The sequence below is a fragment of the Pelobates fuscus genome, chromosome 11, assembly GCF_036172605.1.
Source record: "Pelobates fuscus isolate aPelFus1 chromosome 11, aPelFus1.pri, whole genome shotgun sequence".
NCBI classification, from domain to species: domain Eukaryota; kingdom Metazoa; phylum Chordata; class Amphibia; order Anura; family Pelobatidae; genus Pelobates; species Pelobates fuscus.
The window spans coordinates 43470136-43486805 of NC_086327.1; the positions used below are offsets into that span (position 1 = coordinate 43470136).

The window sequence follows — 16670 nt, forward strand, 5'->3', positions numbered from 1 at the left end:
TCAGGCCCCGCCCCCCCTTATAATTTAATTTAACTTAAAGGAACACTATAGGGTCAGGAACACAAACATATAGTTCAGTGTCTCCATACAGAGGATACACCATTTCTATGAAAATACAGTGTTTACTGCAAAAGGGCTGAAGTTGTTCTGGTGACTATAGTATCTCTTTAAAAGGACACTAGTCACACACACACAAAAAAAAAAATCATGCCTCTGAAGTCTCACTACTCAATTCTCTGCCATTTAGGAGTTAAATCACTTTTGCAGCCCTAACTACACCCCCATGGCTGTGACCGACACAGATGGAATAAAAATAAAATGGTTTCATTTTTAATCAGATGTAACTGACTAATATAAAATACAAATACATTGATTCAAACACTTAGCTATACCTATAAAATGGAGCCCACTGGGATATTTTTTGTGAATATTAGAAATAGAAGATACAGAGTGGTTCCTATAGCCTCTTTATTGCTGCAATGCTCCGCTATTCTTGTATTTAAAGTGAGTGTGTTACCTCCTACATATTGGAGCCCACATGGGCATTCAAATATATAGACTGCATCCTACTATTGCAAAAAATACATACATTTTTTATTATAAACTCTATTTGCTTTAAAAACAAAATACTTTATATCCCTTGGAGGTTTTACGGCATGTAAAAACACCTGTGCTGTGTATATTTGAAAACCAGATCAGATTCCTTTTGGGCTATGCACTTTGCCCCTCCACTATAGGTGCCCCTTTGGTAGTGACCACAGGAAAGCACTTTATTGAAAAAGTATTGTAGTCAGCATGTTTATCTCCCAAGTCAAAATTAGTGTAGGACCCACAGATATTCGGCATGTAGTGCAGGACCCACCGATAATAGGGTATTTAACAAGGGGCACTAGAAGGAACCATTTTATCTCCAACCACTTTCAAAACAACTGGCATATTTACTTTTTAAACACATTTTTGTTTTGGAATTTCATAGACTGCGTTGGCATCTCTTCTAGAAATAAACCAGATTTTCATGCTTCTTAGATCAATGAATAAAGCAATACCAAACATGCAGACAACATTTTTGAGAGGTTAAAGGGTTAAAACACCAATAACTTCAGTTTTTAAGTTTCACCCTATTTGGTGAATAGAAACCATAAAAACCATAGTCTAGTCTAGTTCTAACCATAGAGTAACCTTATACGTAGCAAGCTCTAGCCTGAACTAGTCATATCTAAACGTAGAGCCTAGCTAGGCCTACAATTAACTCTAACAATAGCCAATTCTAACACTGTGGGCTGTTTAGTAGATTTGCCCTCAGGAAGACTGATCTTTGTAAGACCCCATAACGGACAGCCTTAGTTGTCAGCTAAAGCACAAAATCTAAGTAACTGGCTCCCAGGGCGATAATAGCCTGGAAGACAATTGCAAGACTGCATCAATAGATTTAGGAAAGATACAAAACAATCAGCAAGAGAAAAGCATTCTGGTAAATATGTGGAAACTGAAGGAGAATTATTTTATGTAAACGTCTTAGGATATAACTTTAATCACTCGATCCTATGCGATCGAGTGATTAAAGTTCTATTAACTTCTAAGCTTAAATTATTAAACTCAAATATTCCATCTGTCAGCCCCCTTGTACTTTCCCTGGCGGTCCGCCGATCTGATCCGGCAGACCAGCGTTCTCACACAGTATGAGACTCCAGACAGCCTCATGGACGCCACCACATGTGCCGGCGTCATGACGTCACTGGAGCTCTAATCAATAGAGCTCAGCACACTCGCACCTTTTGGGGGTGTGGTTATGCTAACTACGCCCCCAATCATATCATATAAAATCTCAGTGCCCTGTTATGGTTTCTAGTGTCCCTATAGCACGTTCTTTTGTCATTTTGGTATATATGTGTTTTGAAAAGGCTTGTTCTCGACTACCATGTTTTCTGACTCCCCTGACTCTGCTTTTGCCTCTCGTATTGGTGTATTTCTGGCTTCCCCATGGCCTTTTCTGACGTTCCTTGAATTTTTATTCTATTATATGGCCATTCTAAGGACCAGTTTAGGTACCTTCTGTCTCTCTCTAGTTATTCTGGTGGGTTTTCACTCTGCGTGTTGGATTGTACGTCACAATATTTAATGTTCCACTACACAGTTACACAACAAGCAAGTGACACGTAGGAACAAATGATTTATTGTTTTAAATACATATATATTTATTAATAAAAAATAATCCCAGACTACTCTTTTGAAACAAAGAGTGTCCAGATTGAGCCATTTCTAAATGTCAGGCATGCTCTATTTTTTTCTTTGTAATTTACCAATAATTAGGTAAATTTCATCACCGGTCCATATTATTGTCATCTGAAACGTTCTGGAAACAAATCTTTAGAAGGCGCTCACAAAATTCCAATTCTTCCTGAAACAATAAAATAAAACAACACTCATTACGGGCGGTCAGCTTTTTGCTGGGAAGTTGAATGGAGGTTAAAGCAGAATAATAATATTCTCATATAATTAAATTCTCTAAATTGGATGATGTTGTACAGGGCAAGAGGCAAGAACTATTACCCATTTCACATGGGAAACCCACACAAAACTTAACTTTAAGGATCAATGAAGGTCTATGTTGTCATATTTGTTCTTTAAGGATCCAATCCTAACTGGCATAGTTTATTTAATTAGAGAATGTAAGGCTGCATTAGGAGCCATAGATAAAATTTAGATATTCCAAGTTGCCTCTCTATAGACAAGATTGTGATGTATGCAAAGTGAAACATTTTGTCTAAAGGATCACTATAGTGTCAGGAAAACAAACCATATCATCCTTGGGACCCCCGCCCCCCCCCCCACCCTCAGGCCCCCTCCCGTTAAAACCCCTTCAGCCACTTACCTTTATCCAGCGCAGGGCTCCCTCGGCGCTGGTGACCTCTTATCCCCCGCCAATGTCAGCTCTCAAGTGGAGCGGAATGCGCATGCACGGCAAGAGCCACGCGCGCATTCAAACAGTCCATAGGAAAGCATTTCTCAATGCTTTCCCATGGACGTTCTGCACGCTGGATGCGAATTTCGCATCCAGCGTCGCAGAAGCGCCTCTAGCGGCTGTCAGGAACACAGCCACTAGAGGTTGGATTAACCCTGCAATGTAAACATAGCAGTTTCTCTGAAATTGCTATGTTTACATCTGAAGGGTTAAAACCTGGGGTACCTGGCACCCAGGCCACTTCATTGAGCAGTGACAGTTCCTTGTTGTTGCTCTGAGAAGAACAGTAGGACCTGCAGATGCCCTCTCAGCAAGGTACCTAAAAGTCCTACAGACAGCGTTCGCATGTTCTGCAGCTGATGCTGAATGCAAAACATGAACAAAATTTATCTTTTAATAAACTGTTAGATTGGTTGTCTGATTGACAGACATAGAGTGTTTGGCCAGGGTAACAAGAAAAAAAGAAAATTCTTTAGGGAAGGGGAGAGAGAGAGAAAGAGAGGAGAGAAAGAGAGGAGAGAAAGAGAGGAGAGAAAGAGAGGAGAGAAAGAGAAAGAGAGGAGAGAAAGAGAGGAGAGAAAGAGAGGAGAGAAAGAGAGGAGAGAAAGAGAGGAGAGAAAGAGAAAGAGAAAGAGAAAGAGAAAGAGAGAGAGAGAGAGAGAGAGTAAAGAGTAAAGATATTAAAACAGAAAACTCCTTATTTATCTAGCAGACTTCTTATATGGCCATACTGGTGTTCACTAAGCAGTGAATAGTCAGAAATTAACCAATAGACTGCAAATTGTAAGCCAAAATAGCCAAATGGTGGAAGATCTAGACTAGACTATTTTTGCCTAAATTCTGCAGTTCCTTTGGGCCTTTAAACGTTTGGTATCCTAAGTAGTGATGCAGTTTAGTGGTTTCTGGAGGACAGGATGAAAATTGCTTAATATTAACAATTATCTTATTGTCCCAAAACCGACTCAGAATTCAGATCAGTGCAAAGGAATAATTCTGACAAACACTTTTTCACTTCTATAAAATAAACACTAGGGAATTCATAAAAATCCAAAGGCAAGTTCTCAGCGGCAGGAGAAGATAACATTATTTCCATCGTACTTCAACTACTCACAAAGATTGAATGTGGAGGGACTGATAACCAATTTTGGCAGATTGTGCCCCAACTAGCGGTTTTCACATTAGCGAGACAGTCAATTAACGGTTCGGATTTAATTGCAGATTGCAGGAAAACATTTAGCTGGGCTTCTGCAAATAACCGTTTCAGCTCAAAATACAAATCATAGTTAACAAGTAAATGAGTGCTTAAGAAAACTATACACTGCAAAGGTTATAATTTAGTCATGTTAAATTGCCCATTCAACATGGCTGTCTTATTAGATTACATCTCTAGCAGGCATTCTTATTCCAGCTACACAAAAAGGGGAATGATCATTGTGCGATGAAATTCTAACAAAGACTAATTGAACGTACTTCTAAAGGAATCATCCTATAAGGAGGAACATTCCGATTCAATTATATCCTACAGCAAAAACACTGCTATAAGAATAAGCATGTCAAAGCACGCACATATATAGGGCCTCTTGGCATAATGTATTAGAAATTGCACGTCCAGTTTTTCAGTAGACTGGGGACGCAAAGTCATTTTAACAAAACATTTTTTTTCTACTGTACAAGGAGTAGCTTGTATTTGAGTATTGGTTTCCCTTCAAGGCAAATGTTTCATGTGAATGATATAATGAAATAGGAATGCAGCTGTTGAAAAGGATGCCTATAGGTTTTCACAACTACGGTTTTGAGTGTTCAAAGACAGCAAGTACTAAGAAAATGACTGCATGTAGGTAAACAGACTTCATCTATTAATCAAGTTGCTGCCCGAACTAATTATTTTCCTTACTGACCACATATTGCAGTGTAACAAAAGAAAAGAGCCAGGTTAACGTCACTTAAGAAGACAATCCATAAGCAGTTTACCATAATGAAGAAGTTTGGGTGTGTAGATCATATCCTTGCAGTCTCACTACTAAACATTATGCTATTTAAGAGTTAAATTACTTTGTTTAAAATGTACACTATAGGCACCTAGACTACTTAATCTCAATGAAGTAGTCTGGGTGCAGTGTACCTGCGATTTTAGCTCAACAATGTAAAATATTGCAGGTCTGAGCACACTTCTGGTGGATTGGATGAAAAGACAAAGAAGAAGGCAATTGTTATGGTGTTTGGTAGTGGGTGGGAAAGGTAATTTCCCCCCCAATTTTTTAAATTTAATTTGGGGCTCTGTATTTATATTCCCAACACTATACTGTTCCTTTATTGCACAGTGTGTTTAAATTAGAATATCTTATCTCATGACCTGTTAATTGCCTGCTACAGCCCACAGTAGTGTCATTGTCAGGATCGGGACAGGGATCCAACACGCAGAGTACAAACAGTAGCCAGATACGTATACCGGACCTTAGAATGGCCGGACTAACGTAAGTAGTACCGTATAGAATGGCCAAAGACAAGCCGAGGTCGAGGGTAACGGAAGACAGGTAAGCGAGAGACAAGCCGAATCAAGGGTAACAGAGATAAGCAGAGTAAGGTAAACAAGCCGGGTCAAAACCAAAAGGGATAATAGAATACACAAGCACTGAGTGACTAGAACAAGCTAGAACCACGACAGGGCAATGAGCTAATGAAGGAAGCTCTGTTAAATACCCTGTTCAGAGCAGTAACCACACCTCCGAGACGTCCTGATTGGTCCTGCAGCAATTGACTGACAGGTCGATCCGGGGGAGTGTCCTGATGATGACTTCCTGCCTAGATGGTGTAAAAGGCAGTCACTCCCTCGCGGCCGGCCTTGCATGACCGGATAGACCGCGGGGAAGGGAGTCATCAGACCGTCTGGATGGTGGAACAGCTAAGTCTCTACCTCTTTTGGAGGTAGAGACCACAGGTACCCTGACAGTCATGTATGTGATTAAAGTTCAATTAACAGCGCAGGAGATAAGAGCTTCTAAGGTAAACACATTGTACTGCAAGACCAGTTTGAAACTGAAACCATTTTTTTCCATATAGAGTGTGGAAATCACAACCAGGGAGGTGTAGCTAGGACTGCATAATCAAAGTGATTTTACTCCTAAATGGCAGAGAATTGGGTAATGGGACTACACAGACATGATCTATACACCAAAACCACATAGTTAAGCTAAAGTTGTTTTGGTGCTTAAGTATTCCTTTAATATACAGACTTTTTTTTTTATAACGACATGATCTGTTTTTGGAATTTCACTGAAGCTCCAATGCAACCAAGTCCTGTTCAGTGGATTTTTTTCTGGAAATTGAACAAAAACATTAAAAATTACTTTTAACCTTTTTCAGATGATGCTCTATTTTATTTTAAACGTATATAAATATCATTTCAGTTTCTCAATACACAAGTTGCATGTGATTTTCAGTGTGGTCTAATTTCCAGATAACGATTAGGTCTCTTTTAAAACATGCTTGTGGAATAATTCTATATAATGAAACAATGGCCTAAGGATCTAAAAGGTTTGAATACATTCAGGGCAGGAAGAACAGTGTTTATTTCCAGACTGAGAAATAACAGTGAAGTGTAAATAGAACATTTCCTGGTTAGTACCATTTCTAGAGATTCCTTTAATTTATGCATACCTGAAACTCCTCTTGTTTTTGTATCAGTTGACATCGGTCTTTAAGGAAGTCTTCAAAAGCTAAATCAGGGGTACGGCATTCAGTCACTCCCCTTGGGAAATCTGTTACCAAACTGAAATATGTAGGAACATTATTACCTTCCCTTAATACAGATTAAACTGCTTGGAAATGAAACGAACTGCTACATTGTCAGATGAACTTGGTGGGGACTTGGTTAAAAACTGATATTAGGAAGCTTTCACCATATTCAATGGAACTCAAAAGCTGACCATATGCTTACTAATGATCCAAGCTTGGAAGACATAATGTGGAATTAATTCACATAGTGCAACAGGGAGGCTATATATGTGCAATGAAAAAAAAAATACACTTTGTTCAACATCAACTTAGAAAATACATGTTTTGCCTGATTCAATTGCCCTACGAGGATCTAGAAGAAGTGGCTTAATCTCTCTAACAGAGAGCTGTGAATGAAGTGCTAACATAAGTGGGGACTTGTACAGCATGAACAAAGAGAACGGTTTGTTCTGATGCTTAGAGTGTCCCTTAAACTCAAAAGAAAGATTTGTCTCATGGCTTTCTACATAGCTGAACATTTTTTTTTGTTTAAAGCACAAACACTGATTCTGTTCTGAATTTACAAAGTCAACTCTTGTGGCAAAACACTTATTGCTATAAATCTCAGGGGATGAATAAATCTCTAGCAATGTGATCCGCCGCAACTCTAAGCCAAATGCACTGTACGATGCTGGACTTAAACGTACTGGCATATTTGTTGCTACAATATATGAGCATAAAAAAAAAAAATCTGATGGTCAAGAAAATTAGGAATATATTTATATAGAATGCCAACTTAGAGTTGCAGCAAATCTGTGAATATCTGCACCAAACAGAGTTATTTACTGAAGTGAGAATTCAGAGGCCATTTAAGGCCAGATCAGCGTAATTGAAAGCATAAGCCAACTTAGAATGTTTTTCCAGTTCAGCTATTTTGACCTTAAACTTGAAATTCTTGAAATTCACTTTGAATCCACCTAGAAGTCTCAGTTTAGTAACTAACCAGGAAAGTGTCAGAATTGCCATGTAGCACAAGCCTCCCAATTGCTTCATAAAAATAACTCATTCCAAGTGTTCTTTCACAAGCACTTCAACCTACATATTCAAATGACTGCAAGGGAATGATTAACTGGAACAAGCGTGAGTCAGTAAAAAATATTAAAAAAAAAAAAAAAAAATAACAAAATGATCTGGGTCGAACATAAAAAGAAAAAAACAAATGTCACTAACATAGAAACATAGAAAGTGACGGCAGATTAGAATTGTTTGGCCCATCTAGTCTGCCCAATTTTCTAAATAGTAGAAAACAATACATTCTAGCTTGGGATACAGAGATTCAATAGTATAGATGCTTCTCCATTCTCTCTCTTGTTAAAGTTAGTGTTGAGTAATACTGACTGTTAAAGTGTTACTCCAGGCACCATGACCCCTTTAGTGTTCTGAAGTGGTCATGGTGCTTGAAGTATGTATGTGCAGCATTTTGCTGTTCAGTACCCAGATGTTGCTCAGCCAGCAGGACAGGAGTGTTGATGCCTAGTGCGACCCAGGTGGCAGTGTAAACCATTGCTAAACGATTTGCCCCATTACCAGGGACCAGCGTCAGGGTCCTCCTGGAATCATAACAGCGGGCTATAGTGTTTATCGTGCTTGGAGTAGTCCTTTAATCAGTGGATTACACCGGCGCTTTTTTGTTAAGCATCGTTTTTTTTCTATCCCAATTACTTTATATATACTTAGCAGTGCCAGAACTGATTTGTTTGTGTTGGTGGGGAAATATAAAAAATTTTTTTTTTTAAATATATTCTTTAGGTCTTCCATAGACATTGCATAGAAAAAAAAAAATACCCTTGAAATTAAGAAGAATTCAAAAAAATAAATAAATACCAACTCACAAACCCAACCTAGAACATGTATTGCATAAAACACATGCTTAAAACCGGCAATTTTGGCAACTAGCTGAGGAAGAGAAATAAGACACATGGTCACCTTTTACTAAAAAAAGAATAGCAGATCTAAGATTTCTACCATTGAAAATTAAAGGATCGCTAAAGTCACCCAGACCACTTTATATTAATGGCTGCAAAACCTGCAGATCTCTTGCCTGAAGGTTTTGCAAGTCATCTTCTGCCAAGCCAGCCTAGGCTTTCTATGGCTGTCCACACACAGACTTCCCAATGCAGCTCAATGAGAAGTCTTTGCAAGGCAGGTGCCCTGAGCAATTGCTGCCTCTTGAGTATAGCTTCATTGAATTAAACAAGCAGGAAACTGCGGTTTCTGACTTACATCCAGGGGTTGTAATAAGGTTAATTTGTAAATGTGTCCATTTCTATTCAAATATGTACTTTTACGGGGGGCGGGGCCGGGCTGCCGGGCCGATCGGACGCCATTAACAGGGGCTCCTGCACTATGCCGATAGAAAGGCATTAAAATAACCACCCCTGACCGCCCAAATACATAATACCCCGTTTAATAATGGTACCAGCTTACCCCAGGTGCCTGCATGATGCCCGCAGCAAGCCAGGCAAGTTGAGAAGGCCGGGACCGGCCTACACGTGGCAGAGAGCCAGAATCCTAGCGGCCATTACAGGCAGCACGACACTGCGGAGCAGAGACACCCCGCTAGAGACTCCTTCACGGGGGGAGATACCAGGCTCGGGGCACGGCCCTGCCCCCCCCCCCCCCCAATTAGCCGGCGGGGGATATCCCGGCTTCCAGGTGGAGGCGCGGATCGCAGCGGGAGTCCCCACAAGGTTCGGATGCCGACCGCCTGCACTGGCACCGGCTGCATGGAACTCAGCCAGCCAGCAACATTGGAGGTACATGCAGAGGGGCAGAAACACCTGCCCGAGGAAGCACCCAAACCGGGAGCACAAAGGTTTGGACCCACACAGAGAGAGTCTCATTACCGGCAATAGCACTTTTTAGAGGCATTACCATAAAATTAAATGGCAGATCAGGCACTGACTTGAGGAACCGCACCAGCTTATACTCAGAGTCGCTTCAACATACCTTCACACATCCGGTGGGCATCAGCAGAATATACAAGGAAGGACTGGCATGGACAGCTCGAACAGGCCCAAAGGTACCGAGCGCTGAGCGGAATCTCCGCACTGCCCACGCGTCAACCGGAGCAGTGAGTACCCTGGTCTCTGGGTGGGGGGTCCCCGGAGACCAATGTCCCCGCTGCCGTGAGCCCTGTGGGGCGGGAGTGCGCTGACCTACCGGCGGACCGGTGGCCGTTGGGACTGTGTACCAGCTTCAAGAGTGAGGCCGGCAGGGGGTGAGACATGGGGGTGCTCGCACTATAGGGCACAATGTGATGCTGGGGAGGTGCAGGGGGCGGGAGGACCACGGACTTTGTGGTGGGGTCTGGTGGACAATCTCTGCCCCTGAGTGCCCACGGCACCGCGGAGGACCCAGCCGGTGGGCAGGGGCCGGTGTGGAGAGGACGGGCGGAGGCTCGGAGACCAGAGGACTGTACTGCAGCAGAGACATGTGAGGCCTCCATTAGACTGCCACACACCCGCCATATAAGTTACTATCTGCCATGCTTATATATTGTTGCTAGCTTTCGTACTTATCCTCTCTGCATTTATTAATATTGATACTGCATTTCAGCGCCATAATTTTTTGCCATTCATTTTGATTGCCCTATATATTTTCGCTATAAATATGCAAGGATGGTATGGGAGCGTTATTTGCATCAAAATACCCAGTATTGCATAAGCTCCACTAGATGGCTGCCACCTATCTTGCAGGCCCACTACAATTACTTTTTATACACATGATGCATTAGTGTTGGTTTAACTTCTATGATACATGTTAACTACGTATAAGACTAGAGATTACGTACAGATTTTCTGCGCTATTAGATTTCGTTAAATTATTATTAAGGCATATATATGTTTAAGCCCACAAAGCGCGGCTACAAGATACATAACCATGAAGCCTCACGCTCACGAGCAGCTAGCGTAACATAATACGTCTGTTCCTTATGCGCAGTCCCTGCTGAAATATGTACCAATGCATTCCTGCAAAGTTTATATATGTTTGTATGTACTGCCTACCTCGCCTAAGCGCAGGTGATATTCTGCATTGCCCCTTTTGAACCGATACCTTAATCTAAGCTTGTATACCATGCATACAGTTTGTTGCGCTATCAGTTTTCTTTAAATTATTATTAAGGCATGCATGTGTTTAAGCCCGCAAAGCGCGGTAATAAGATGCATAACCATGACGCCTCACGCTCACGAGCAGCTAGCGTAACATAATAAATCTGTTCCTTATGCGCAGTCCGCGCTGAAATACGTGCCAAAGCATCCCTGCAAAGTTTATATATGTTTATATGTACTGCCTAACGCGCCTAAGCGCAGGTGATATTCCGCATTGCCCCTTTTGAACCGATACCTTAATCTGAGCTTGTATACCATGCATGCAGTTTTTTGCGCTATTAGTTTTCTCTACATTATTATTAAGGCATACATGTGTTTAAGCCCGCAAAGCGCGGTTATAAGATACATAACCATGAAGCCTCACGCACACGAGCAGCTAGCGTAACATAATAAATCTGTCCCTTATACGCAGTCTGTGCTGAAATATGTACAAATGCATTCCCGCAAAGTTTATATGTCATGACTAATTCGCCTCTGCGCAGGTGATATTCTGCATTGACCTTTTTGAACCGATACCTTAGCCTCTGCGCAGGCAACTGTTTGCTTTCATAACAATCTATCCGATAAGAGAACTCAAGACATGAAACCAATAAACATATTTAAAACAAATATGTACTTTTAAATTGGAAAATTAAAAAAAGAAGAAAAAGAGGACACACTCTTCACAAATAAAGTACTACATCAAGCTGGGTCTAGACGTTTTCTCCTCTAGAACGGAGTGAAATACAGCGTGCATCTTAAATTCAATGCTTCTCCATGAGAAGAATTGGACTGAACGAGATCGCTGAAGAAGGTGGAGCGGGCAGCTGCAGAAGAAGAGACTCCGTGCTGGAAACGAATAATTAACTTATCAGTTAATTTTCATTTGCAAAGGGTGATGGACATGATGATGGGGGTGGCCATATGGGAACCTAAAGTCCCCCCAAAAAAACTATTTTTGGGACTATAGTTTCCCTTTAATAAAACATAGTTTAATAGGGTTCACTTTGTCTTATCACTACAATAGAGTCAAAAACAAACTGAAACAAACGTGTCCTTTATTACATTGATGACTAAATGACTAAACCTAGAGCAAAAGGTTTTCATGAACTAGCAGGCCGTTAAAGGTCGGACATGTAGTAACAAGCGATCACTTTGCCAGGGTTTACAATCAATGTGATAGGTCGTAAATCAATCATCCAGCTATTATGGCATGATAAAAGATGCTTTATTTTTACGCATAAAAATCCCCCAACAACAAATGCGCTATTGCCTCTGCCTCTCGTAAGACAATTTTGATAATTAAAAAACAAAACAAAAAAGTTGAGTTTCATGAAAGGCTGTTAATTTAACCCCTTAAGGACCAAACTTCTGGAAGAAAAGGGAATCATGACATGTCACACATGTCATGTGTCCTTAAGGGGTTAAGAACTTTTACGATTATCCTGTTACATAACAAAGACATTCGGAGAAAGAAATAGTGCTATTTACCTGCAGAGGGCTGATAGCACATGTTCATGGAAAGGGCTGTGTTCTGTGTGAAGCAAAGAAATCAGCTGCTGTATCATTCCCATGGACCACAGCGTCTCTAAAAGAACAAAACAAGAAGCAGTTCTATCATACAGACCACACAAAATATGCAGTGAAAACTAGAGAGAACTTGCACACCAACAATCAATGATTGGACAGAACTCTTGATTTCAATCAAGATGCAAGATACCAGCAACTTGTCTTTATTCTTCTTTTTAAGAAAATTAAAAACATATCCCTATAGATTAAATCAATGGTTGACCACAAATACAGTCACACAGTATAAATCACAAAGTATCAAGGGGTGAACTAAGGGGGGAGCACAGGATGCAGTTCACTGATGTGCCTCACCTTTCGAGATATACTTACCATGTCTATATGGTAACTTCTATATATTCTTTGTTCAGTTACTCTCCCAAATAGCTTGTCAACAGCAGACACAACTAATGTGGTCCCTCCCAGCAGCCCCAATTTAGTAACATTCACCTGTCCTAACACGATCACATACTCCCAAACTGTTACATACCATCACATTCACCTAGCCACACATACTGTTATCTAGTAACAAAGTGATATGCAGTCAGTCACATTATCCCACCCTCTGAACACATATTTACCAATCCCGCCACATGCTTAATCATAGCCACACTCACTCTTCCTATCACATATTACCCATCAACTATATCCCTGTTCACTTACCCCATCCAACTGATCACCTACCAAATGTCCCAGTCACACAGTCACCCTGCACCAAACAACCTTTGTCTGTCCACCAATGAAGCAATTCACCCACCTACACCTTCATACGTTACGCACAAACTGACATACACAAATCATATACAGGCCCTTAAACACGTGTGCACATTCACAAAATACATATGCATTCACATATACACATTTGTAAGAAATCTGCTCCTTTAGGATGGTTTAGGGATGTTGGGTCCCACCGACATCTGCAGTGTTATAGCTCATCATTATTACTTGTCACTATATTTCACTAGATTTTATAGAACTAGATTTTCTTTGATTCTTTTATTTTGAAAGAAGTGAGGCATGTAATAGGATCAGACATATACAGGAAGGGGAGCACGAGGTGGAAGAGAAGATCAATTTAGCCACATCCATATATGGAAATGAACTGTCAGGCATCCAGGAGTCAGTGACCCTTGACTCATCCCTACTCAGAACTAAATATGTACAGGTAATGTATGACTGAATTAATGGTAAAAGTCTTAGCAAAAGCATTTTAATAGATTTGAGAGCAGCAGCATCTGAAGTTCAAGGGGAAAATGTAAGTAAAAGTAACACTCCACACACACCGACATAACTTGCTGTATATTATTACAAATTCAAATGCTTACTAGTGACCGTCACTCAGATGGTCAGTAGAGATGCTTCCTGTGTCAGTGCTGCACTGTGTGCGCTGACACTCCCCATAGAGATGCATTGATTCAATGCATCTATGCGAAGATGCTCATTGGTGCAGCGTTTTGTAGCCAATCCTATCGGAAAACTTAGGATTGGCTGAGATCATCAAGTTTGATCAGCTCAGTTATGGAGGCAGGGCAGTCGAGGGGAGGCCAGCACAGCGACCAGCACATAAAAAAAAATAAAAACATGTCCACCCCTTAGCCACGTCTCCCCCTTTTCAGAAAACATTTTCCAGATTGGTAAACAGTGCAGCTGAGCCAATAACAGATCAGTGTGAGTTGAAATACTTACATGAATACACACAACAACCAATCACTATACTTTTATTATCGCTATAGCATTTAAAAGCAGTGCTAAGGGAAAAGGAAATAAATAAAGTATGATGTCTCACGAGAGCGGACACTTAACAAAAGAGGAGCACTGCTTTCAATGGGACAGTGTCAATGTGGGTAGTATTAGTCTACACAAAAAGCTTTCTCCATTATATTTTTTTCAATGCTAAGGGAAAAGGAGGCAAATAACAAGAGGGCAGGGATTGGCTGTGTGGCAGAGCAATGTCAGAATCTCAGCTCACACGGATCTCATATGTACAGGATGCCTACATACATCAGGAAAATCTTTGTACAGAGGAGATGTAATTAACGGGGCAATGTTATGCTGCAGAAAGTTGCAAAACAAAATAGTTTTTTAAAAGAAAAACTAAAGGGATTTAAATGTGTAGAAATTTCAGCATGAATGGAAGGCCAAAATCTATCAAATGCAGTTGTGTTGGTCCCCGGAGTGTACCTTCAAACATAGAGTGCATAATTATATTAATTATATAAGACTTACATGGTCATGGGCAAAGCTATGAACATAGATCTTGCATTCCGTCTGGGTTATATTTTGAGTGTCAAGATCTTGATATCAATATCCTTAAAGGACCACTATAGTGCCAGGAAAACATACTCGTTTTCCTGGCTCTATAGGGTCCTTGGGTCCCCCTCACCCTCAGGGCCCCACTCCCCGGCGGGCTCTAGGGTGAGGAAGGGGTTAATCCCTTACCTTTTTTCCAGCGCCAGGCTCCCTCGGCGCAGGGGACTCTCCTCCTCCTTTCCTGTCATCAGCTGAATGCGCATGCACGGCACGCGCATTCAGCCAGTCTCATAGGAAAGCATTCTCAATGCTTTCCTATGGACGCTGGCGTCTTCTCACTGTGAAAATCACAGTGAGAAGCGCGGAAGCACATCTAGCGGCTGTCAATGAGACAGCCACTAGAGGCTGGATTAACCCGTAGGTAAACATAGCAGTTTCTCTGAAACTGCTATGTTTACAGCAGAAAGGGTTAATCCTAGATAGACCTGGCACCCAGACCACTTCATTAAGCTGAAGTGGTCTGGGTGCCTATAGTGGTCCTTTAATGAAGCCATACTGGAACATTTCTATACCCCCAAGCTATGGAGCAACACAATAACCGCTTTGGGAAAGACTGCCCTACACTGGTAAAGGTGCATCTATAGCAAGTGACAAAGAGTGAACACAACATACATGTGAAATAGTGTACTGTACTTGGGAGTATATAAAACACTCTTCATTACCTTTATGCTCTGGGTGACTAAGCAGTAAGTTCTGCAATAAGAAAGCAGATTTAACTTTCAGCTTGAGCACGTTGCTTTGCATGGCACGCATTAACACAGAGAACCCATCCAAGTTTACAAACTCCGTAAGACCAGCTTCCTGCTCCCGTACCAAGCCTGGACAAAAGAACGATTGCATAATGTTATCATGGTGCTGATAATCTAAATCATTGACCAGAAATGTAAAGCGTCAAAATCAATTCACGTTATATAAATGGCAACACTGGTGCAAATATGTGTTATATTTAAAATCTTACATACTTCTAAAACTCTACATGATTGATCTTGTAATGTATGTATTTATTTATTTTTTTTGGACATTATTTGTGTCACGTGAGCAGACAGGCAAACAGTAACATGTCAGTAAGGATGCATATGGCAAGCTGAGTTTCAGGTATGGGTCAAAACGTGTTAGGAGTATCGCACTTTTTTTTGTAAGGAAATAAAAATAAGAATATTGAGGGTAGACATGTTAGACACTTCATGCTAGGCATATATGTCAGGGGTGCAGAACCAATCAGGTATAATTAGATAAACAATAAAATGAAACAAGTGATTGTATAAGCCTTGGCATGTACATTAAGAAAATAATAAAAATAATATACTGAACATAGTATATACATAATATTATGCTGTTGTAACCAGAGAGGTTAGAGTTGGAGAAGATAAGCCAGATATGTCGCTTTGATTTGGCGCCGTACCTTGCATTGCAGGAACAAATGTGGCAGGTAATAAGTGTGGGCATTTTATTGTATGTAATAATGATTGCCATTACCATTGCTTTGTTTATTTGCAATTTACAGATGTACCTTTTATGCTTAGTACACCTGCATATTGCTTCCATTATTCTGTGCAAAATATGCATAAAATGTGAAATGATTATGTATGTAAATTTTTAAAGGAGAATTGCTACAGATAGCACCCTCTGTTCTGTGCGTCCAGCTCGTCTTTTTTCCAAATACAGCTCTGTTAGCCCACCCATTGTACACCACTACAGAATTTGTTAGCGCTTTATAAATAATAATAATGAGGTTTCTGTGAAGGGTAAGTCTTATGTCTAAAAGCAATTACAGAGACGGCATTTAAAGCAGGGCTCGAGAAATCTCAGACGCCAGGTTGCCGTGGCAAATAGAAATTTTGTGAGCTCATTCCCTCTGTGATCTTCCTGTCCTGCTCTGGTGCACAGGGTTGGCATCACTAAGCGGTGGTCTCCCTGCTCTGCTCCCTTGTCGCTTGCCTTACGGTCACCCAGCTGGCTACACACTA

General features: G+C 40.8%; 1 protein-coding gene across 1 annotated transcript in view; it reads right to left on the bottom strand.

The window, feature by feature from the left end:
* Positions 1 to 2211: 2211 nt before the first annotated feature.
* HSPBP1 (HSPA (Hsp70) binding protein 1) overlaps positions 2212 to 16670 on the bottom strand; it is a 75292-nt gene continuing 60833 nt past the window's right edge. Inside the window, exons 6-9 of the mRNA XM_063437210.1 lie at positions 15366 to 15521; positions 12319 to 12415; positions 6620 to 6731; positions 2212 to 2398 (exon numbers count right to left, since the gene is read on the bottom strand). Of these exons, the coding sequence (XP_063293280.1) occupies positions 2321 to 2398; positions 6620 to 6731; positions 12319 to 12415; positions 15366 to 15521 (443 nt within the window). The 3' untranslated portion in view covers positions 2212 to 2320. The remainder of the gene's footprint in view (positions 2399 to 6619; positions 6732 to 12318; positions 12416 to 15365; positions 15522 to 16670) is intronic.